This window comes from Vanessa cardui, chromosome 5 (assembly GCF_905220365.1).
Source record: "Vanessa cardui chromosome 5, ilVanCard2.1, whole genome shotgun sequence".
In the NCBI taxonomy this organism is placed as follows: Eukaryota; Metazoa; Arthropoda; class Insecta; order Lepidoptera; family Nymphalidae; genus Vanessa; species Vanessa cardui.
This window is the reverse complement of record NC_061127.1, coordinates 12,917,606-12,941,761: the sequence shown is the minus strand read 5'-3', so window position 1 is coordinate 12,941,761 and position 24,156 is coordinate 12,917,606. Positions and strand designations below refer to the sequence as shown.

The 24,156-nt window shown below is 35.2% G+C and overlaps 2 protein-coding genes across 2 annotated transcripts in view; one reads left to right on the top strand and one right to left on the bottom strand.

Moving 5' to 3' along the window:
- The first annotated feature begins 473 nt into the window (after positions 1-473).
- Positions 474-4,678, top strand: LOC124529880. Its single transcript, XM_047103813.1, has 9 exons — positions 474-1,328; positions 1,514-1,654; positions 1,736-1,807; positions 1,891-1,971; positions 2,045-2,171; positions 2,651-2,837; positions 3,396-3,569; positions 3,893-3,965; positions 4,067-4,678. Exons 1-9 carry the CDS (start codon positions 1,275-1,277, stop codon positions 4,232-4,234), a joined length of 1,077 nt encoding a protein of 358 aa, XP_046959769.1. The 5' UTR covers positions 474-1,274; the 3' UTR covers positions 4,235-4,678.
- A 102-nt stretch (positions 4,679-4,780) lies between these two features.
- The window catches only part of LOC124544559 (thrombospondin type-1 domain-containing protein 7A-like), a 93,922-nt gene continuing 74,546 nt past the window's right edge, over positions 4,781-24,156 (bottom strand). Inside the window, exons 3-29 of the mRNA XM_047123159.1 lie at positions 20,339-20,432; positions 19,784-19,891; positions 17,525-17,670; positions 17,243-17,371; positions 16,867-17,075; positions 16,591-16,696; positions 16,186-16,394; positions 14,735-14,927; positions 14,317-14,471; positions 13,863-13,975; positions 13,396-13,505; positions 12,683-12,868; positions 12,135-12,279; positions 11,948-12,046; positions 11,771-11,871; positions 11,090-11,270; positions 10,619-10,780; positions 9,978-10,128; positions 9,660-9,813; positions 9,491-9,579; positions 9,269-9,411; positions 8,698-8,821; positions 7,914-8,087; positions 7,635-7,789; positions 7,016-7,155; positions 6,573-6,663; positions 4,781-6,407 (exon numbers count right to left, since the gene is read on the bottom strand). Coding sequence (XP_046979115.1) covers positions 6,365-6,407; positions 6,573-6,663; positions 7,016-7,155; positions 7,635-7,789; positions 7,914-8,087; positions 8,698-8,821; positions 9,269-9,411; positions 9,491-9,579; positions 9,660-9,813; positions 9,978-10,128; positions 10,619-10,780; positions 11,090-11,270; positions 11,771-11,871; positions 11,948-12,046; positions 12,135-12,279; positions 12,683-12,868; positions 13,396-13,505; positions 13,863-13,975; positions 14,317-14,471; positions 14,735-14,927; positions 16,186-16,394; positions 16,591-16,696; positions 16,867-17,075; positions 17,243-17,371; positions 17,525-17,670; positions 19,784-19,891; positions 20,339-20,432 — 3,710 coding nt within the window. The 3' untranslated portion in view covers positions 4,781-6,364. The remainder of the gene's footprint in view (positions 6,408-6,572; positions 6,664-7,015; positions 7,156-7,634; positions 7,790-7,913; positions 8,088-8,697; positions 8,822-9,268; positions 9,412-9,490; positions 9,580-9,659; positions 9,814-9,977; positions 10,129-10,618; positions 10,781-11,089; positions 11,271-11,770; positions 11,872-11,947; positions 12,047-12,134; positions 12,280-12,682; positions 12,869-13,395; positions 13,506-13,862; positions 13,976-14,316; positions 14,472-14,734; positions 14,928-16,185; positions 16,395-16,590; positions 16,697-16,866; positions 17,076-17,242; positions 17,372-17,524; positions 17,671-19,783; positions 19,892-20,338; positions 20,433-24,156) is intronic.

Here is a 24,156-nt window from a genome sequence, read left to right as displayed (position 1 = left end):
TTATTAAAAACTTAATTATTTATTAAAAATTTAATTTAGTATGTTACATTTAATTTCTTAATTTGTGTAACTGAAAGAGTATTATTATTATTTAAATTATAGCCCGGTTATGGTGTTTCACCAACTGTATGTACGTAGCGTACCGATCCTAAAGATACGCTTCGAAAATCGAACAAACTACTAAAGTCGTTACGCAATGGACGGTCATTCTAGTACTGTAAGGTTTAAAGAATTTCCATATAAATAAATACCAAGCGCGCGGTTGGCGATGCACTGAGACGGTCGCTGGAATAGTGTAGCCAGCAACCTCATCGTTTTTTTAGTTTTAAGAAAATGTGTTATATTTTCTTTACTTTTTTTTTAATTTGACAAAATATACTTATATGAATTATTTAATAAAAAAAATATTTTATTTCATCTAAGGATTCCGTTGTACTTACTTCATTCTGTATCCTACAGAGTAAGTCCTCTAAAATCACAAAATGTTACAATATTTTTGTAATCAAGAACATAAATTGCAACCGACAACATTCTGGCACTCATACGCCTCTCTAAAAGATAATTTAAGATTTAGCTAATTAATGGTCATGTAATTTTTAGATATAAGTTGTATTTATAGTGTATTCGATCAGACAAATTGTAAGAGGACAATGGGACTGAGATAAAAATACTTACTTAAATAAAGAAAAAAAATTAAATAAATCGTACACTACAGTCTTGTCATAAAATTTTAGGTACTGTTGTTGATTCACTCTATTCATTTATTTTCGTATATTATTTAGTACATGTTCCATATAAAATAGCATGATGTACATTGAAAATTCGTGCTTAGGACTAATTATGTCACATTCATAAATGTTACAAGCTCCGAATGGGACAGAACTATACTATAATATGTACCACTTAGTTTACGTTTACATTTTTGTAATAATGTGTTTGTATAATGTATGTATAATATAATACGCACCAGTATATAGTTTAAGTAAACATAAATATACGAAAATATTTTGTAAAGAAATCTTAATCGAAGTTGACGTGATGTTAAGGGTTAAATTAAAGTCGTTAGCATTTGAACCTTTTTGTATTTTGGACTCGTCATGTACCACTCTGTGTTAAGCCCTTATTGTTTAGTTTTCGTTCACGGCTATCTTCATTTTACGCGCAAAAATCCATCGGTTTCATAGTATCCTTGACACATTTTATTAGAAATATGAGAAATAGAAGTATGTAGTATTATTCTGACTCAGTTCCTAGTTCTTAGTAGTTGTGATGGAATGGGTTGCACAGCAAGCTCTCAACAAGTAGATGTAACAATCATGCCTAATGCGGTGAGTACATTATTAAGATATTCTTAGAAGTACTCATATAAAACTCAAACATTATAACTCGAGTAGTTATAAAATAAGGCAAATATTATTAAGCAATATAAGCAATAAGGGAAAGCAATATACATAAGTATAGATAAAACCATTTTAATTGTCACTAACCATTTGATACGGTTTTCGGTAATCAGAGTTCGCGGCAAGATAGCTCTGGCAAAGAGACTGTACTGATCGCTCTCGTGAGATTGGACCAAGAAATATCAAGTAGTGAAAAACTCCATCCAGCTCAAAGGCTTGCGGTTGTGTCGGCAGAACTACAAAGCATTCAGCAGGTCATAGCTTTACATAAGTATATAACACCGGGTTTACATATGTTGTAAGTATTTAATAACTGTTTTTCTCCTGTATTTTAGGAAATCAAAGAATTTGAAGAAATAACTAGTCCCGTGGCTAATGCAGAAAGTTATGCTAAAACTATGCATCAGGTAAACTTTCGTATTATGTTTCGGTTCAGATACATTTTTTTTTTAATTGACATAAATTTACGATTTTAAAATGTCTGTTTTAGATCTTTGTCAATTTGGATCTTTACCGACGTCCAATGTTAGCGTCAGAAAATGAAGATTTTGTCGCTAATGTTAATAGAAAGGTATCTAATTGTAAATTAGGAAATTTTTGTTTAAAATATTCAGTTAACTTAAAATAATGTGTATTTTTCTTAGGAAATGCGTAAGCTTGAACTAGTTTGGCTTCGAGTACGAGAAAAAGAATTGCAAAGCGAGAAACGGTCACTGCAAGCGCAATTATCGCGTATACGTACTATGTATACGCAACTGCAGCAATTGTTGAGTAAATATTGCGTTATTATTTAATTATTTTTAAACATTTACTATTTTACCAAACTGTTTCGCCCGCGTATGAGGGTTAGGGTAGTCTAGGTTTTGGCGTTTGTAGGTGCTAGGGATAAAATGCATGTGCTTTATTTGTGTTTATAATTCATCTCGGGCTCAGCGGTGAAGGAATACATCATGAGGAAACTTGCATGTGACTAATTTCATATAAATTCTGCCACATGTGAATTCCACCAACCCGCATTAGAACAGCGTGGTGGAATATGTTCAAAACCTTCCCCTCAAAGTGAGAGGAGGCCTTAGCCTAGCAGTGTTGTTAAAATAATAATATACCTCATTTTTAGATTCCTTTATATAACTTATTGCAAGTTAAAAACTATTAACATAAGAATTAATAACATTAAATATATACAAATAGGAACTAAAAGAAATATATTTTGGGTTTATTTTTTATTATATTAAAATTTAATAAAAAAGGTTGCTTATGGAGCGAAAGCCAGCGTCCAGGAATCACGTTCGAAGTTGCTTGCGAGCGTGCGATGGCATTTCGCGATGCACTAGCTTCAGTCAGTGCTCGGTTACGAGCAGCCGCTGAAAGTGCTCACACAGCGCTGAAGCTGCTAGATGATGCATTGCCAGCCTGGAAACTAACAACAGTGGGAAAGTAAGAATTTTATTATTTGAAAATAATATGATTATCAGATTTTTAAATAATGGTGAAGGAATTTTACCTTAAGCTAATTTTCTATATCCGTACTACACCAATACGCTAAACTTAAGAACTAAGATATCATATCTCTTGTGCCTGTTGTTGCAGCCACGCTTAAAGCCGGAAAATAATAATACTGGCTGTTACTGTTTGGCGATAGAATATACAATGATTTGATAGAATATACCAAATAGGCTTTCAGAATGCTTGGTATATACGTTACTGGCGCAGCAGTGGTGTGCCAAGTTTATAAAATAAGTATAATTTTAATGATAAAATATATTGAACTGTAAGACAAATATGAACAATATTAATATTATTTATATTAAAAATTATTGCGGATCCGGCCTTTACGTCAGAGTTCACATGGAGTCGAGTTGAAGTCAGATTAAAAAATAAATATTTTTGTGAACGTTTACTAGTGCAAGTCCAGCTAGGCGAACATCAAAGTTGTTATGATAAGCTTATATACTCTAATATAGTCTCATTCGATAGTTTTTGAAATGTTTGTAGGAGCGGGTGGGAACGCACACGCGCTTGTTCAGACGCGTGCAGGCTGCTCGTGCATGCGCGGTGCGGGGAGCGCGGCGCGCGGCGCGTGCTGGTCGCCACTGCTGCGCCGCGGGCCGCGCGCGCGCTCAGACTCGCCTTGGATTATGCTTTCACGGACACAATGCATGACTATAAGTATGTCCTTATCCCTGGTCACGGATAGACTCTGAGTCTACCCGTGACCACGAACGCTGTAAAGTGCTCGAAACGTCGGGATGCCAAAAATAATTAATATACGCGATTCAAATCCGTTATAACTAGTTTTATTACAAGTCGTCTTACTTCAGCCATAATTGTATTACTTCTTTTTATGTATAGGGGTTTATAAAAAAAATTTATTAAAAAAACGCGTGCTTAACTTTGAACAGACAAAGTGGAGTCATTGTGACCACTGCTTACTTGGTTTTATTTAATGTATTGTTAAAATAATAATATTATAGAAAAAATCTATGTTTCAGATATCAAAGAGCAACGGAGGCATTTTTGCAGTTCAAGGAGGCTTTAGTTCAATTAGTTAATTCTATACATCAGGTATAAATTATAGACGACAATAAATAAATAAAAATAACAGATATAAATTTTCTAAGTATTCACATTTGAATAATTATACTTTTAAATTTGTTGTTGATCAGGTACTTTTAAACAACGTTGAAAATTTGGCTGAGGCTGAGAAGGAACTTATGGAAAATAGACGACAACTCAGAGCAGCAAGAGTCAACGATATAGTTAAAAGAGGTTTAGCCGATTTGAAATATGAGTCATCCACACTTGCTAGTCTTAAAATGACATCTAGAGAATAAATCCTCATTGAAAGTAAAAATAATTAATACGCTGATCGTTGAATACTTTTTAATTTGTTATCAAATTCGCCGATCATTCAGGGTTTGTTTAGAGTCTTCAATAGTCAGTACGATTTATACTATGATGGCCAACAGGGGCTCGCATAAAACTATATAACTGCTTTTTCTATTCTTTTCTCTTTGTTTTTTCCTTTTTTAGATTTATAAACCCCAATAAAATGAATAAAATAGATTTAGAAGAATATACCATGTACAGTTTTAGGCAGATCCCTTATTCTTGTGTGTTAGGGTTCGTCTAAGACGGCCCTGTCTAGTCATGTTCAGTTTTCAACTCACAGTCTAGTTGCTATGCATCACAGTATAACATGGGTTAGAGTTTTTAATTGATTTTATTATACATTATATTCAAATGAATGAAATATATATAAAGGCATCAAGCAATCTTTTTTTATTTTATATCATTTCCCTGTATTTTGACGTCTCAGTACAAATCCAAAACAAGCATTTTAGAAATAAAAGGGTTTTATGTAAATAAAAGACTTATTTATATAAAACACAATCAAATTTTATTAAATATCAAATATTGTATTGTCTAACACGATTCCTTAACTATCATGTTTCACATCAATATATAATGGTATAATTATAATACGGTTAATACATTTCAAGACGAAAGTATAGATGAAAGATATCAGGAAAGGATAGGAAATATTCGATAAAATAAACTAAATATGCAATGTGATGTAAAGATTGATAGAATTTTTTCTAATTTATATTGTCACGAAGGAACGAGATTAAGATTATGGTAGCCGCACATAAAATATAAATGCTCTCGATACAATCCAAAATATTAGACACAGAGTAAATAGATTTCAATATATTATAATGAATGTAATCGTAGATGAGGTAATTGGTGAAAGAATTTAAAGAATAAACAAGTCTAATAGAAAAAGACTGAAAATACCGAAATATTACTAAAGAAGAAAGCACGAAGAACACACTCACGTCATAAATACATACTTGACACAATACATGGGCTTATATGAAAAATCTACAAAAAGTGTTATACATGATTATGACCAAATTACCATGGGTTATATTAGCGCTTACAATCTATTAATATATTTAAGGTTTGTGCGCCAAAGCCCTAAGTTGATGACATTTTAAGCATTTTAATTTATGCAATGGACCGTGGACAATAATTCTACTGTAGATGACAATCTATTTCAGTTAAGACGATTTATATCTAACACTGATATGTGATATGATGTGTCACGTCTTGTTTGGTCGCTACTTAGCCCTGCCTATCTCAATATCGCCGGTACTTCAGGTTACAAAAAGAATATACAAATAAATTGGAACCAAAAAACAAAATTTTCTCTTAGTCGTAGAAACGTATTGTCTTAAAACTAGAATTGTCATATCAAAATATAATTCGTTAATAGAAATAATGAAATAGTTATTTTAAATGTTATATGAAAATAATTTGAACAAGTTTATTTTTAATGATTGAGTAGACAAATAATCCGTAATCACTATTCTGTAGCGTCATTCTACACATCGAATTACTTTTGACCATCTCTAAGCTAAGAAAGATTCTAAGCTACACATGTAGCTAGAGCTAGAAATATTGTCAATCCGAAAAGCCCCACCGCTATATTTCGCATGGAAAAGTCGTAAAAATCGTCTAAATTAGCATATTCATTTACTTTTTAAAAACATGGAAGCACTCATGCGGACAGACTGATCGCTGGCTGTTACACTGATACATTTCAAAAGAGTTAATTACTTTACGCCGATTATTATAATTGTATTGATAAGAACTATTTTCTGATATGATACGGTTACATTTTGAGTTTTATTCGCAGAGGAAAACGAAATTATGTTTTACAGTAACAATAAACAGATGTCAAACATCGAATAATTATAAATGGTAATGGTAAACAGTATTAAAATAACAAACTATTCTAAGATTTAATAAATAACAAAACAAAATAACAGTGGAATGTATAAATAGGTAACAAAAACAGACAGACACTATTCAATTTGTCGTTGAGAGCCTGAAATCAGTGAGATCACGTGATCACGAGAAAGAATAGCCATTTTTATAATTTTGTCACGAAGACAAGTTTAAACTTTTGTAATGGCTTTCAACCTTCGGCTTCTGATGCACCTGTACAGAAACAAAGTATGTGAGAAAATCGAAGTTACATGGATAATAATATAATATTTTAAACGGTAGCTATCTTAAATATTAACAGAAATATACAACACAATAGCTGCAGTATTTCGGGTTTTAATGTGCACTTAAAATAGATTATCGATTCTATTGAATTACCTGAGTATTCCGCGATACAGCATGAATGCGCCGTACAAACTAAGGATAATTGTTGCCGTCCATACAACTGCCAATACAGAAGTGCTTCCCTCTGGCAAAAATAATTACATATTATAGTAAGTTTGCAATCAAATTTGAACGAACGAGAGTATATTTTTAAGTTTTCCTTTTCAACAACTTGTAACAAACTTGTAAAACTGGTCTGATTAGTGAGCTAGTCATCCTCCTCTTGGGGAGAGGATATTTATTCTAGTATACTGCTGAAAGATGGTTTTTGGATACGATTATACCAGAATCACATGCAGGTTTCCTTCATAAGTTTTATCACCGCCGATTAATGAAATGAATTATAATTCAAAATTGATTGAAATAAAATTTTAAATTTTCAACAATCACGCAATAGCTAAAAGGGATTATCTAAGCATAAACTACACGTAAGTTACCGAGATATCCGTCGTGGTAGACGTCTCGACCGCGGCCGAGCCAGGCGCGTCGCGGCTTGTCCTCATGTGGTTCGACGGCGAGCAGGTCGGGTATTTCGTCGGCGTCGCCGGTGCAGTTTGCCCATTCAATTGTTATGTATCTGAACGAGTATATAAGCAATGGTATTATATATACAATTTGGTCTTTAGGTGTGGCATGACCCTATCTTATTGTACACTATGAATACTTCGAAGATTTAAGATGAAATGAATGAATAATTGACATTCTCATATAATCTCTATAAATAAGGGAAACGGTACTTGGATTTTTCACATTTTTAAAATTGATAAGAAAATAAGAAATGAGCCGTGATTGGTAGTCGTTGTTGTAAATATTAATAAAATAATCATATCAAAATACCTTTTGTCTGAATTTGGATTATAATATCGATCGTAGTATTATATTTTTTACTTGAAAAGTTAAACAACTATACAAATAAGCAACTCATAACTTATTCATATAGGTATGCTAGAAATAGAAAATTTTAACGCTTTTCGTTTTAAAACTGCAGTCAATTAGGTAAAGTTAATGATTTTTGATGATTGAGTTGCATGTATGTACTATATGATTTTTTTTTACCTGGAACTAGTTCTACAAGCTCGTCGCGGCGGTACCAGCAGCTGCCTGGTGCGGGATCGGGCGCCTCCACGACAAGGTCCCCACGAGCCCCAAGGTCCAGGCTGGCCTAACTCGGACTCTTTACATCCACATTCCACTTCACAATCTTCATCCTCCTGTTATACAACAGATGTATGTTGTGTTTCATTTATTATTAATTAGGAATATTTGAAACTAATATTGTTATGGTTAATATTAGGTTAAATAAATAATAAATGGTTTCAAATTTAAATCTTCTACCTGATGGTGTAATGGCGGTGCTACAATCCTGCCGGGGAGCGCGGAGGCACAGCGCCAGGGCTCCAAGTAAGCGTCGGATGCGGGCTCGTCCGTCACACTTGTCAGCTCGCATCGTGCATGTGACAGTTTGACGCCCCAGCCGCAAGCCGTTTCCGCTTCCTCTCCCGATGACGTCTAAATACATCATCGCATCTCATCATCAAATGTATGTTTGTTATGTTTCTTGTCAAATATTGTTATATGATGCGTTAATTAATTGCAGAGTATCATTGTAATGCTTATGTATTCAGTAATGCTTGCTTGCTTGCTATCCGCAATTTTCGGTTTAAATTTGCACGTGCTTTTGGAATATTTGAGGTCTTAATAAACAACAACAACAACAACAGCCTGTAAATTCCCACTGCTGGGCTAAAGGCCTTCTCTCCCTTTGAGGAGAAGTTTTGGAACATATTCCACCACGTTGTTCCAATGCGGGTTGGTGGAATACACATATGGCACAATATCTATGAAATTTGTCACATGCAGGTTTCCTCACGAAGCTTTCCTTCACCGCTGAGCACGAGATGGATTATAAAGACAAATTAAGCACATGAATCAGCGGTGCTTGCTTGGGTTTGAACCCGCAATCATCGGTATAAGATGCACGCGTTCTAACCACTGGGCCATCTCGGTCTTAAAAAAAAGTAATGTTATATTATAATAGTCCTAACTGAACTATCGTTCGATTATGTCATAGATGATTCCATGTAAATACAATGGTTTTAAATTATAAATTGGCAAGTACCTGCACGTGACATCCGAGCAGCGGACGAGCGACGAGACGCAGGCAGGGCTGTCGCGGGCACGGGGCGTGTTGCTCTGTCGCGGGACAAGCGCGCCCCGGCCACACTGCCATTGTCAAGTGTTGGCTGCAACGGGTTCACGATAATAGTATAAAACTGAATTCCTGCACAATGCAATGCAAGCTTTATTTAAGTAGAACACTTAGAACTATTGCGGCCGGCAACGATTTGTTATATCTGCCGCAACCGGTATTAAAACGGGCTTGGTTATATGTCAAAATCAAAATAAACTTTATTCAAGTAGGCTTTTACAAGCAATTTTGAATCGTCATTTAACAATTAAGTGAAGCTACCACCGCTTCGGAAAATAGATTCTACCGAGAAGTACCGGTAAGAAACTCAGTAGTAGAAGTATTTTTCAATATTTAATAAATACAGTCTTATTAGTTAAATCAATTATATATGTAAGTAATGAATCCTGCCTTCCTACTCAACAGATATTAATTCCACGCCCTTTTATCATCTATAAAATCTTATATCGAAGGAATATTCATGTTTAAAATATCTGCTTACCGTATACGTCGCATGTGTCGTGCAGTGGAGGCATCACCACAAGAACAGGCAGAGGCGTCCCATGCACCCCATTCTCCGACCTCGCAATCCACGCCGCACGGAACGTAGCACCAAGATTCTCGGGCCTCGGTTGCTGTAGCATTCTAAATAAATAATGTTAGCAAAATTTTGTCACTTTACATCAATTCGAGTACAGTTCCAAGAATTCAGAGAGACACTCACGGGACAGTATGAATCGTTGACAAATAATCCGTCACTGCGAAGACACCGTACCGATCTTTTCTTAGTTCCCTCTCCGCATGGCGAACCACCTAAAAATTTTTTTAAAGATTTTTCTAGTATATGACATAAATTAATAATGATCAGGGTAATTGATTTGTTTGTAGCTAACCTAGAGGCTGACAGTCGTCCCAGGGCGCCACGTGCCAGGAGTAGGAATGCGGCGCACACGGTTCGGCGGCAACGAGGTGCGGGCACGCGGCGCCGCCCTCGTCCGCCGCGCGAAGCACGACGCGAGTGCGGTCGCGCCGGCCCCCCCACTTCGTCTGTGGGTTTATCATTCTCTATACCTTCGTCTTGTTGACTTAGCCTACTTATTTATCTCTAGGCAAAGCGCGATCCTATAAGTGACCAATTACTGGAAAAGTGCCTTCGTATCATTTGAAACATGTCTAATCTCTCTAACAAAACCAGTGGGTTCAGGAAATACCTGTTCACAAGGACTCCATTCTGACCAAGTGCTGACAACGCAATCCGCGGGACACGGTGCGCGACAAGTCGCTTCCCGGGATGGCGCGGGTCCCGCACCCGAAGTCTCGCATGTCACATCGTCCAGTTTGTTTCCATCTGCATCTATACATCTATTTGAGGAATAATGATATTTTAGACAATGAAGAAATTTCTTAATTTTTTAAGGAAATATGTAGGTATCTTAAATGATAACGTCATTTTTTGTAAAGTAATTATAGAGTTGTTCTGATTTATTTCCAAATTACCTACTTATATTTTTGTGTTATATAACATAAATACAATTAGACATATAGGTAAAAGCATATATCCAAATTTTAGTCGCCGGTTTACAGTAAATGTACGTTACTTCTATTATCAAATCTTCAAGGTTTTTGAAGTACCTGAAAAATGTGCTAAATTACCACTAAATACTGCTGAGTAGCTGTGTAGAAAGTGATGACTGATCACTTTGACGGATCAATTAATTTACCCTTACTATGTTTAAATTTTGATGAGCATGATATGCGGCCTTAAGTAAATGAACATAAATATTATATTTATGTGCATTGTATCTTAAGTCCTTATCGAATGTTATAGTATATTTATCTGTATCGGACTCACTCCACGGTGCGGTTGATGATGGCGCGGCCGCACAGCGCGTGTCGCGGCGCGCACACCGACCACTCGCTGAGCTCCCAGCGCGGCTCCGGCACCACACAAGTCGCGCGCTGCAACGTCGCGCCGCATTCGCGACCGCCCCCCGATCCTTCTTCTATCACCTCTCTGTCAGCACAAGTCACATTATTAATATTCCATTATCATTATGTAGTGTGAAATAAAGTCGCTCACCGCCGTCTGTCCCTATGCATGCACGCAACGTATTTCGATGCGGTTTGTTTAGTAATTAGACTTATCCAAGAGGGAGGTTTATATGTATATATTATACAATATAGTAGTAAATGCCTTAAAACTGTGAAATTTTAAGGCATTCTGCAGTATATTTAGTAGTATTAGCATTTTAAGCCGGGCTCGGTCGCTAGTAATTCAGAAATTTAAAGTCTGGTATAGATGAGCTTCAATTATTAAGTGTACCTAGTTCTAAATCTGAAAGCAGCCCTGGAGCCAGGCTCAGCAGCACAGGGGCCCCAAGCCGCCCAAGCCCCAACGGCACAGTCTCGGGCACAGCGCACGGTGCACGTTCCTCGCAGAAGAGAGCCAAATTCTTCATCATATGTGAATCCGTCAGTTGCTGCTTCACGAACGCGACGAGGTCCTGAAACAATTAACAACTTTAATTGAACTACATAATAAAAAAAAACGTTATTCATTTTGAACTTTTACTGTTGTATATGAAAAAAAAAATAGTTAATATACCATCGCCATATAGCAATCAAGTATAAAAGTAAAGTGACAGCCTGTACATTTCCCAATCCTGAGATAAGGCCTCCTTTTCCATTAAGGAGAGGGTTTGGAAGGGGTTTCCAATGCGGGTTGGTGGAAAGCACAATTTCGATGAAATTAGACACATGCAGGTTTCCTCACGATGTTTTCCTTCACCGCCGAGCACGAGATAAATTATAAACACAAATTCAGCACATATATATAGTGGTGCTTGCCCGTACCCGCAATCATCGGTTAAGATGAACGCGTTTAACCACTGGGCCATCTCAGCTCAATCAATATATCACGTTAAATTATCGACCTGGACGTATTGTAATATTTATTTTTCAATTTTAACAATTAAATTAATGAGAAATTAAATCAATGACGTACCTGTGAGGGGATGATATTTCTTGCATACATCCATCGGTACATCCCGACCTCCGACCAAACACCGAGCTGCTCTCAAAGATCTTCCCTCACCGCATTCAATGCTGCAATGATATATAGGAAAATATTTTTTGTAGAATATGTCTTGGTATTGTAATGAAGGATATTTATAATAATTACCCCGGAGGAAGTATGCAGTCTGAGTCGGCTGGGAGAAGTTCCAACGTTACATTTTTGCAAATGCATGACGGAACATCGGGATCAGAAGCATCTAAATACCTAAGATAAAAGTAAACAGTCCAATTTTACAATAAATCTAGATAATATATAAGGTTTTGATTCAATAAACATGATGTTTAATACATACTTGAGAGGATCGGCGCAAATAGCATCACACGTGAGTATCACGAAGGAGTCGCAGGATACAGTGCAGGCGGCGACACCGGGCGGCACCAACTGACCTGCGCACGCGCCTGCCTCTACGCGATGGGAATCTGACCCGCACCATATACCTATGTACGGGAAAAAGAAATTAGTGGGTAATTAGTAAATTATGATCGTTCAATTACGGTAAAATGTACGGGCATGAGCGATCTGATGGTGATTGGACAATACTGCCCTTAGACATTCACCCACGAAAACACAACCATTTCTCATATTTCCAATATGTTTTTTAGCCGGAGTCATTTAAATATTAAATATATTATTGGTGGATGGAAACTACCCAGTTACCATCAGTATTTCTACCCTATATTATATATATCAAGTTAATTATTTGCTTAGTTTTTTTTTTAATTATTTCGACAGTTCCTCTGAAATTTAACGGAAATATATGACAAATCTATTTATGTTTACGCATATCTCGTACGTGCAGTAGAATACTAATCTAGTAAATGCATAAATTCGTTCACTTACTTCTCAACCTATAGCCCACTCCACAACGTTGATCTGGCGGCAGCCGGCATGTGCTCCACTCCCCAGCGACCCACGAGGCGTCCCGCGAGCGACACGAGCGTGCCACCGGACAGTCCCGAGTCTCTTGCAGGGGACCGCAATTAGGTCCACCGTGTACTGTCCGAACTCGAACTTGTTTCCCTGGATCTGATGAATGATAAAATGGTATCAGCAACTGATTTTAATTATAAATTATAAAACGTATTATATTAAATACTACTCGCTCGCGACTTAATTTGCGTTTTAGGGGTTTGGTTGCCATGTGTTAAGCAAAAAAGTAGCCTATATCCTTCCTTGTTTTTATCTTTTTTACATTTGCGTCATACTAAATTTCATCAAATTCGTTTCAGCAGTTAGGTAGTGAAAGAGCGACAGACAGATAGAGTTACTTTCACATTTATAATATAAGTATAGATCATATTGGTCTTGAATTTGAGCTAAGTATTATTTATTTATTTATTTATTTATTGTAAAAGTTTCACCATCAAGTATCACTGAACACTTAATAGTAATATTTAATATAGGTAACATTCAAGCTGATACATCTTTAAAGGTAAAGAAGAACATTGAATGATTGTTTTATTTTAGTCTTGAATTTTATTGCAATTATATTGATATAGCATTATATCTATGAAGTTAGAGTTTTATTTGTGTGATTTGAAGGAAATTTGTACCACAAGTATTAGGGCACGGTGACCATGGCATCCAGGCTTCTACTCTACAGCCTCGCTTGCAGCGTACTGTACAGGCGCGTCGTGATGCCGGTCGACGAAGAGGAGCACACCTGGAGGACACATTATCAGTATAAATGGATGCCCCCTATAACTATTCATTTTACTCCTTCATACTTATTGCTATACTGATATAGTGCATATATTTTTTACTTATATATTTTCACCTTACACAAGTAACTTTGCCATAGAAACAAAGAGGAAAGAGGTATTAAGATTACAAACCTATTATAATACTAAAACATAAATAATTGTTCGGTTCATATACCTACTTGTCAATAAGAAACAATAAGGAACTTTTTATATATAAAATTAATATAAAAAAAAATTTAAATAGGAGTCAGAATTTCTGCAAAACATAGTACAATATTTTGTGTTTTTTTTTTTATTAAAGTATAAAATCAACTTACAAAGATTCACGAACGACGTCTGCGTTGTTTTGCACACACATAACGTCTCTAGTCATTTCTCCTTCCTCTATGCAGGGTTCTTCATCATCGCTTTCATTAAATGGTTCACCGTCCTGAATAAAATAAAAAAATGCTATAAATTATTTAGGGAGAGTAGCTTTAAATATGTTTTATACAAGATTAGAAGATTAGGGGTCTAAAATTGTTGTTACTTAAAAATAAAATAAGGGTGCTCGTTTATTATAATCAAGATTTCGGCTTTTGGTTGGGAATATCAGTCAAAGAGACATACGGAAGATTTATTGATTGAATGTAATTCTCTCAAAAGGATAATTTGTTTATAATTTCCTGAAAATAGATGCTCGACTGATTCCTATATTTATGGCTATTGCCCGGTGCATCGCAAAGTTCCGTTTAAGTCTAGTTATTGGTACAATGTATAAGTTTAGCTTACCAGTAAGTCTGTATAGTTGGTAGAAGGCATATAGTCCTGCCGCCTTCGCTCACACGGCCCCCAAGGCGTGGCCAGCCAAGAGTAAGTAGCACATGCGTGTGTGTTGCAAGTTTCGTTCTGTATGAGCTGGTCTTCTAAGGGGCATGGCCATCCGTCTATTGCAAAAGCATTTTCATTACATATGTATCTAAATCTATATCACTAATACTTTTCAGGTGACATTATTCCTAGTACGGTTTTGAATTTTTTTTAAAATACAAACTTACTTATCTTGAATAGGTTGCTATTAAGTTTAATAGACACTTGTTTTTAAAAAATAATAAAGTAAATATAAGATGACAGGATTTTACAAATGTGTTTAGATATGAAATGACGTGTAAGATTTTTATATATAACCAGAATTCTAGAGTGTACTGACTGGGTGCGGCGTGCGCCAGGACGTGTCGGCGGCGCGTGCGCGTGGGGCGCGAGTGTGCGGGCGCGACGCAGGGCGCAGCACAAGGCGACCACGCGCCCCACGACGACACCACGCAGTCGCCCGCGCACGCGATGCGGCAACGCTCACTGCGCGGCGGAGCGCCATTTCCGCACCATGCGCGCTGGGCTTCTTTCTGATGATGGAGGAATCATAATAACAATGTTATTTGTTTAACGAACGGGCCTAAACATATACATAGCTAAAAAAAGATATTTAATATTTAATATTATTATTTGATGTTGATCAACAATTATAGTTTTTATTACAATTGTCATCCAGAAAATTATTTAAAGTAACGGGAGATAAGGAATATGTGTGATATGAGTAATCATTAATAACTAATCTTACGTTACATTTAAATGTTTATTACTTTTAGATGTTAGGCTTCCAGTATTGCTTATATGCAGTGCTTGACAGACATTGGGCCTATGTATTGGTTCACAAAGGGTTTACGCGTTGCCATAATACATAATATACAGATTTTCAGTACATGAAATGCTTAGGCGTCACGCTGGAAGATCGAAAGGACTTGGAAGGAAGAATATTTTGTATTGCATAATATACTGTTATCTATCTTTAAGGCAGTATTAATCGTGTAGAACGTAATGTTAAACAAGAGACGTGTAAGAGGGTTATGGTGTATATGGGTTGAAGTAAGCATCATCCATTAGATCTCAAATTTCAACCTCCATGAGCTGATTCTATTCTTTTTAGCTTATCACAAAAAGATTAACTAAATGGTGGTGGAACGTTTTACAGCCGATTTAATTAACTAGAATTAGCTTTTTGCGAAGTTTTCCACAGAAACATTAATCTTGTACCTAGAATTACAAATACTTTTCGGTTGTTTGGAAGTTGCGAAGAAGGGATGGTAAAAAGGTGCGCTGACAATAGTGAAAAGGTCACGATGATATGGAATGATGACTAAACACTAATGTTCGTTTAATGAAATGCTTCCGTTTTTCCTAGCTGTCTGGTGCTGAATACGGTTGAGAAAGGATTAAATCGACTTTTTAATCTAAAAAAAGCTTTTTGTAGACTGAGCAAGTATCGATTCAAACTTACCACATGGAACCTTATTAAAAATATAAAAAATAAAGTCTTCCAAAACTCAAAAGCCAGTATGAACTTATGATCATATTCACTAAATCAGGAAAGTTCGTTTAGAAGAAATCTTTCTAAATTTTTATCTTTCAAATCAAAATTATTTTGGTATTTTGGTTATAAATTCTTTTAATTCAGTAAAATTAATATTCAGCTCGAGTGTTCAGCACCGATATACTACAGTATACTGGAGTCTTATGCTAACGATGCTTTGCTCATCACTGTTTGCATCAGTGTGTCATTCTTGCCATTTTTAGAATTTTGTGATAATAAAGTGTGCAACTTACTCCGTCATGACCAATACAACGAAGTTCTCTCGTACGCCGTCCTGGCCCACATGTTGTGTGAGGCTGAGTGAGCACACAGGGGCCCCATGGTAAGGCTTTCCACGCCGCACATCGGGGTGTGGTACAAGTACGTTTCTCTTCGAGAGGTGGACATGGCGCTCCGCCCCCTGACGCTGCTGCCGTTACACGACGTCGACGGACGCTATAACCTGTTTTAATTTAATATTGACCTTTTATAAGAAATCCATATAACAATTCGGCTATCAATGATTAGAAAGAAGCAAACTTGATTTATAAATATATGGAATTTGAAATTAGTCATTTTTATGGATGATTTATTTTTATAGTTATTAATATTATAGGGGTGCCTCTTCTGGACCAGCTTTTAAAACAACATGACTGTACCTGTTGTGGTAAGTTGCTGAACGGGGAATAAAGGACAACCATCGGTTGGCTGACAAGCTCCCCACTCACTCCACTCCCCTACTTCGCAGTCTCGTGGGCAAGGTACCTAATACAAACATTGAAATATTATAACTATTTGGCGGAAATGGGTCGACATTCTTATCCAAGCTAATAGAGTTTAAGACGGAAACAATTACTTTCGCCATAAAAATCCATACTAAGCTGATTCATACTATAATTTTTTTACTACTTGTTTATAGCATGGTCCATCCATACCTCGCAAGGTTGAACTAGCGTGGGCATCTGCGCATGCGCACATTGAACAGGATGTAACGCTCGTCCGTCAGCGCGTACACACGTTGCCTCACGCCTTTGCACGCCACCGCCGCAACTCGCCTCGCTATCTTTATCGTTCTCATCCGTTTCGTCATCGTCCTCGTCGTAGATGGCGTCGTTGTCGTCGGCATCGTCGTCGTCGTCGTCTGCTAAATAAAATTTTGTTTCTTTTTCAAGGCTTAATATTTTATTTGGTAGATATAATTTTGTTTAAATATCTATTTAATAAAGAGACCATTGAGAAAATAAACACCTGGAATAAAATATGTATATGTATGTATGTATAAATTTATCACATAACATTTGAAACACTTACAGGGTGCTAAAGCTGTCGGTTGTTCAATTGCAACGCGACAAGAGCCCCAGGGTCCTGGAGTCCAATGGGCGCTTGCTTCTAGCACAGCAGGACGTACTTCTTCCACCACTTCACATTCTTTACCACCACCTATTATAATATTGAGATACAATACAAATGTTACTTATATAAGAAGTTCAGGTATATACAGATTTTCTAGAGTAACTTGGTACTTTTTAAAAATGTACATACTTAAAAATGAATATGATATTGATTAAAATAGACATAATATTTAAAAAAAACCTTGTGGCAGTCTACGTAGTCGCCGAGTCCGCACAAGAGCCCCATCTGATCGTGGACGCCATGGTAGCCATTCTGCTAGAGTACAGTCTTCATGCATCACACAAACTCGCGTTGTTCCGATGTTCGCAATAGCAATGCCACAGTATCTGAAAATAATGTTGCGTTAGAAATTTAAATATAAGTAACACCCTTCTTGGTTCACACTTGGCAGCCGTGCTCAATCAATTGTATTTGTATCTTATAAGGTTCATTATAGTATTACTCGGTGCAAACTCTTTTATTTTTACGGCAGTCCGACAGGATGAGATAGATTTCGTAGGCGTATGTCCAACGGTTTCACATGCTTACTGAGGTACAGGGATGTACTCGTACATATATTGGCATCTTTCTGACATCAAGTTGTTATGTTAAATTTCCACAAATTGTAACTAAATGTGTTGCACTCAAAATGAGCTTAAGGTTGTCGTAGGTGTTCCAGGGAGCATTTACATTTTAAGTCAGGAATATTTTTTCTTAGAATTGACAAAATGTATTTATAACATGATTTAAAAGCGATTCTAAAGCGATTTGGATAAAGTATAACACAATTTAAAATATAAATCCACTGTGAAAATAGTGCTGTTGATTCCTTTTTCTTCCTAATATTCGAGCTCATGATCAAGCTTGCGATTTGTGGCAACCACTCCATTGTCAGTAAATGTATAATATACATTTAAATGAAACATTGTTTGAAATAGTGTCATTAAAATGGAAAGAAGAGGCAATCGATCAATATACCCGCGGCAATGCCCCAGTTTAAAAAAGATGTGTCGTAAAAATGCTAGTCGCGAACGTGCTGATCTACTTAGCTCGAGTTTCAAGATGAATATTAAGATGCCATTTCGTTGGTAACAGCCCGCTATAGATACGCTGTAAGGTTATAATCGGAATCGATCATAGTAAACGGGACTCATGTATAAAACGTGCGTTACAGCGGCTGGAGAGAGATTCATAGCTTTAATATTATACACCGTTACTTATTGGAATATATGGAATTAAACACTTAATCACTTAACTGCTGAGTTAAGAGAAATAATTTGAACCTATACGTTTAAAAGTTTTGACATAAATATTTTAAAATATACATATACATTAAAGTGAAAAACCGCTCACTGATAAATCAAGCAATCTCAGAATCTACAACACTTACAAACTTGAAATTTTGCAAGTGGGTTCCTTATAGGAGGGTGTAGATATCCGCTAAGAATTTTACGAAACTCCTTTCCTAAGATGGTAAAACGTGGGTCAGAAAGTTTGATTTATAAATTTTAGATTTTGCTAGTATTTTATAAAATAACAGCATAATATCTTTGATTTTTATATTTTATATAGTATGTATAAAGATATATTATACAACTTTATGAATCTGTTTTAATATGAATATGCTGCTGATTATTTATTGTATTACTTGCTTAATATATGTATATCGTTTGCCATTTTTATTTACTTCATATATGTTGTCAGTACTATTAGAAACAAACTGGAATTTAAAATCTTGAACATACATTTTATTCTCCAGTCGTTTCAATGTTAGCAAACTTTCGTTTGCTTAATCGGGTTTCATTATGGTCTGATTGTAGATTTATTTTCTTTGGTGGGACTATCCACTTAAAACTTCGGTTTGTCTATAAGTTTCTGCGCTGAATAGCAAACTTTGATCGTTTCTCAACTTATATGAAAGTAATAATTCCAATGAATTCTCCTATATGCGAGTTGTATAAAGTTTTTCCGTTATTCGTATTTTTAAGCAGTAGGTTATTTTTTGTCAATTGAATGCAAAGTTTTATAAAACTTAAAAATTCATAAAGTAAAGTAAAGTAAAGTAACAGCCTGTACATTTCCCACTGCTGAGATAAGGCCTCCTCTTCCATTAAGGAGAGGGTTTGGAACATATTCCACCACGCTGTTCCACTGCGGGTTGGTGGAATACACATGTGGCAGAATTTCTATGAAATTTGTCACATGCAGGTATCCTCACGATGTTTTCCTTCACCGCCGAGTACGAGATGAATTATAAAGACAAATTAAGCACATGAATCAGTGGTGCTTGCCTGGGTTTGAACCCGCAATCATCGGTTAAGATGCACGCGTTCTAACCACTGGGCCATCTCGACTCCGAAAAATTCATAAACGCCTTTATTTAAATGTTTATATACTATGTATTATATATTATTACGCTAAAATGCCAATATAAATATTTCGCAATTAAAATATACTTACAAGGGCTCTACAAACTGCCCATCCTTTCTGCGGCACTGGACTTGCCTCCTCTGTAAGCCCAGACGCGGCGTGTGTACTAAGGAATCAGCTTCTGGTCGGCTATTATACCTGTATAGCACAACTTTATTAAAATTTCTGAAGAGATAAAATTGCTTAGTAGATTGTATATACAAAATAAAGATATTTGTTTTACATACACTTTGATGGAGAACATTATTTCATCGATTTAGCATTTTAGTTTCGGTAATATCGGAACTATTGAATTTGTAAATAACATTAAAATCTATTTAACTTAATCTTTTATACTTATAAAATTGTTTGCCCCAGCTTATGTTCAACACATAGTCAAAACTACAGAGTTTAGAAACTTCAAATTTGGAACAGATGGTTAATTATAATGATACCTGTTTGCTAATTATTCCAATTTCCAGGGCGGCAAGTGGGAGTGGAGTATGAATGTCTTTGTTCATTGTAGTTAGAAAGATGAAATTCGAAACTGAATGAAGAAGCGATTAGTTTACTCTATGTATACCATAGTAATGTGAAATACTTTACGTTTTAATGGTTTTAGCGAGGTCCCCATCCCCCTTGGAGCACTCGGTCCAGCGGCCGACGTAAACTGTGTAGTCGCCATCATTTATCACCGGTTCTGAAAAAGTATACCTCTTTTAATAATTTATTTCCCTACGTGAATGGAATTTCAACGTTATTCATAAATTAAACAGGATTTTTGTTTTGCGAAATATCAGAACAAGATGCAAGTAAAATGTTTGTGGATTTTTTTTTATATTATTATTTTATATTAAGCCAAAAAAAACCAAGACTGGGCAGACATTACTGTTTTTGTGTGATCTTGGTGCTTATTATTTTGTAATCATTATTATCTCATAATTCCTACTTTGTTTCCGATTGGTGCAGTATTTAAAACCTACATAATTATGTTAACACTATTTAAATACGTGTTTAATAATTTCTAATTATATTGCTTTAATGTTACTTTTTGCTATAAAATGTTCTTGTTTTATTGGTAAATTTAAAGATTATTCCTGAAATATAGCCCCACTGAAAGAGCGTAGTATAGTAGATATATTTTTAAATATTTAATACTTTATCATTTCATTAATCTTTTGATATATTTACATTTGCTATCTATGTAAGGTTAATTAGCCAATATATCATATTATGATGTATTTATTTAATACTATGTAATATATACTGTTGGAATAAACAAGCAACATCTGCGTCAAGTCACACAACTTCCCTTTAAAAAAAAGGCGGGAGATTACATTTTTATTATTTTATTTATTTTATTTATATGATTACAGATTGAGATCGCGAATAGGATTATTACGGTGTAATGTGATTATTGATGGTTATTTGTGTTGTACACTAAATGTTATTCTATTGTGGTAGATTGATAGTTATTTTAAATTAAAGATAATTGTTTTAGAGGTTAACCTACTTCTGGTTCTAAAAATACAATAATAAGTTTTTAAATTCATAATCCATGAGTTATAACTGGCCATAGTCACATTATGACTTTAATTGTGTAACTATAGCAACGGAAAAATAAAGGAGAGAAGACTGGACATTCTTTGGTGTTTACTGTGAATATATTTTTATGTTGACTTGTGAATAATAAAATTTTAATAACAAAAATAATCGAATTTATTTGGAGATAATCTTAGATCCTTTAAGCTATGTAAAGATTATTTTATTTTTTTTTTGCTATTAACCTACTTTCCGAGGCGATGGTAGCTTTACACTTCGTTCAATACTGTGCAACATAACGAAAAATTGTTCAAATGCTTTTATGAGCTTGAATTGAAAGAATATTTTGATTTTAATTTTAACTATTCTTGTTTTTTATGTATTTATTTGTAATACAACATTTTTGCACTTGTATCTACTATAATTTTCTTCCAAAATTTCCATAACAGTTTCGTCGACGTTTTAAAATTCATTCTTTCTAAAATCCATAATGAATATCATAGATAATTCAAGCTGACCAATGATATCGCGTCAATTCAGTGTCAAATGATGTTCATTTGGCTTTTATCCTCTTGTGGTTGAAATAGGCTTAAATATTTATTTGAGTCGAGATGGCCCAGTGGTTAGAACGCGTGCATCTTAACCGATGGTTGCGGGTTCAAACCCAGGCAAGCACCGCTGATTCATGTGCTTAATTTGTGTTTATAATTCATCTCGTGCTCGGCGGTGAAGGAAAACATCGTGAGGAAACCTGCATGTGTCTAATTTCATCGAAATTCTGCCACATGTGCATTCCACCAACCCGCATTGGAACAGCGTGGTGGAATATGTTCCAAACCCTCTCCTTAATGGAAGAGGAGGCCTTATCTCAGCAGTGGGAAATGTACAGGCTGTTACTTTACTTTTTACTTTTACTATTTATTTATAGGGACATGAAAATAAATTATTGGCTTTGTAAACTAGCCGTTGCTAATATTAATAAAAAATAACAGACACGATATTTAAGAGCAATAAAACTGTCTGGAATTGTCAGAATTGTAAAATGAGTGTATTTTAATTTAAAGAATGAAGATTAAAATGAAAAAAAAATGTTCAAACGATACGGACTTAATATTTATTGACTTGGAAACTCTAAGTCGTTGTCACTCTTATTTTAAATATCCTGGCTGGCTTAGGAACAGCCGCGGGGCATCGTCCAAGATGGTGGTAATAGAATCTATATTCAACTACACATGTCGAAACGCTTGGCCCTTGGAGTAGTGGTGCAAAAAGCTTCATCAAAAGTATAACACCTCGCCTCATTGCCTCCACTGGTGACAGGAGGGCTGGTTCGTTTTTTGCCCAGAGGATCGGAATTGCGATTCAACGGGGAAATGCTGCTAGCATTCTTGCCACCATTCCACGCCGTCAAGATTTATACAGTAGGTAACTAGTTTTAGTTCATATTTGTATATATATATTTAAGCATTTAATGTTGTTATTTCTTATGTTAATAAAGTTATATTACTACACATTGTCAATTTAGTATAATATTTACTTATATACTTGTACCTTATACTTTAATTTATACTTTTAAATAAACACAACATGGATCCAGCCTAGATAAAAGAGGCGTACAATTTTACTTTTCATTTGTTCGGAAATCAATAGCGCAACAGTTTTCTTAAATTATTTAATTTTATCCGTCAACATACAAATTCGTTTATTCCTTTTTCATTTGATTATACAAGTTGCTTATCTGCTTTGGTAAAACTTTTGTTACCTGCATGCTGGTTTGTTTAAGCGCTTAACTGATTGATTGATGCGTATTAATTAATTAGTTAAATATATATATTTTAATATTTTTACGTTATTACAATTTTTTAAATAATTATAGATATTAAATATTACATTTTAAGTAAACATTCAAATAACTCAACATATATTCATATTATTTTCTTCAGTTGTTATTATTCAACAACAACAACAACAGCCTGTAAATTCCCACTGCTGGACTAAAGGCCTCCTCTTCCTTTGAGGAGAAGGTTTGGAACATATTCCACCACGCTGTTCCAATGCGGGTTGGTGGAATACACATGTGGCAGAATTTCTATGAAAGTCACATGCAGGTTTCCTCACGATGTTTTCCTTCACCGCTGAGTACGAGATGAATTATAAAGACAAATTAAGCACATGAATCAGCGGTGCTTGCCTGGGTTTGAACCCGCAATCATCGGTTAAGATGCACGCGTTCTAACCACTGGGCCATCTCGACTCATATTATTTATTCAACAAACAAATAAATAAATATATAATATTTTTGGAAGCAATTCAGTCGATGACTGTTTGAAGGAAACGTTTATCATGGAGAGACTTTGCCAAATAATGTTTCCATTTTATCACAGATCTATGAAAGATATCGAGTAAAAATAGATGCTTGAAACTGGATACTATTTCGTAGACATTTTCTGAATTGGTAAAATTTCTTTCTTGCGGACGACCCACAAAAGAATTTCATTGTATTCGATTTAGTAAGACAAGAAATATCAATGTTAAATCATACCCAACATTTATGGATATGGCTTTGCGTTTAGCTAGATGGGTTTAACTCTTTTATAAAAATGAGGGATCATAGAGATAAAAAAAAGAAAGTATTAAGTCATTCCAAGTAAAGAGATTCATAAAGTTTTTTTAGTTTTTGAGGCATTTTTGAGAAAAAAAAATCAAGAAAATATTGACAAATATCCAGTGTTTAATCGTTTTTATAATAAAACAAAAGAAAAAAATAGATTTTAATTGAAACTTTTTTTAAATAAATTTTTGAAGTTGCATTTATGACATATTTTGAAAAAAACTAAAAAATGTGATAACTCAAAAATGGTTCACTTTTGGATTATGCATAT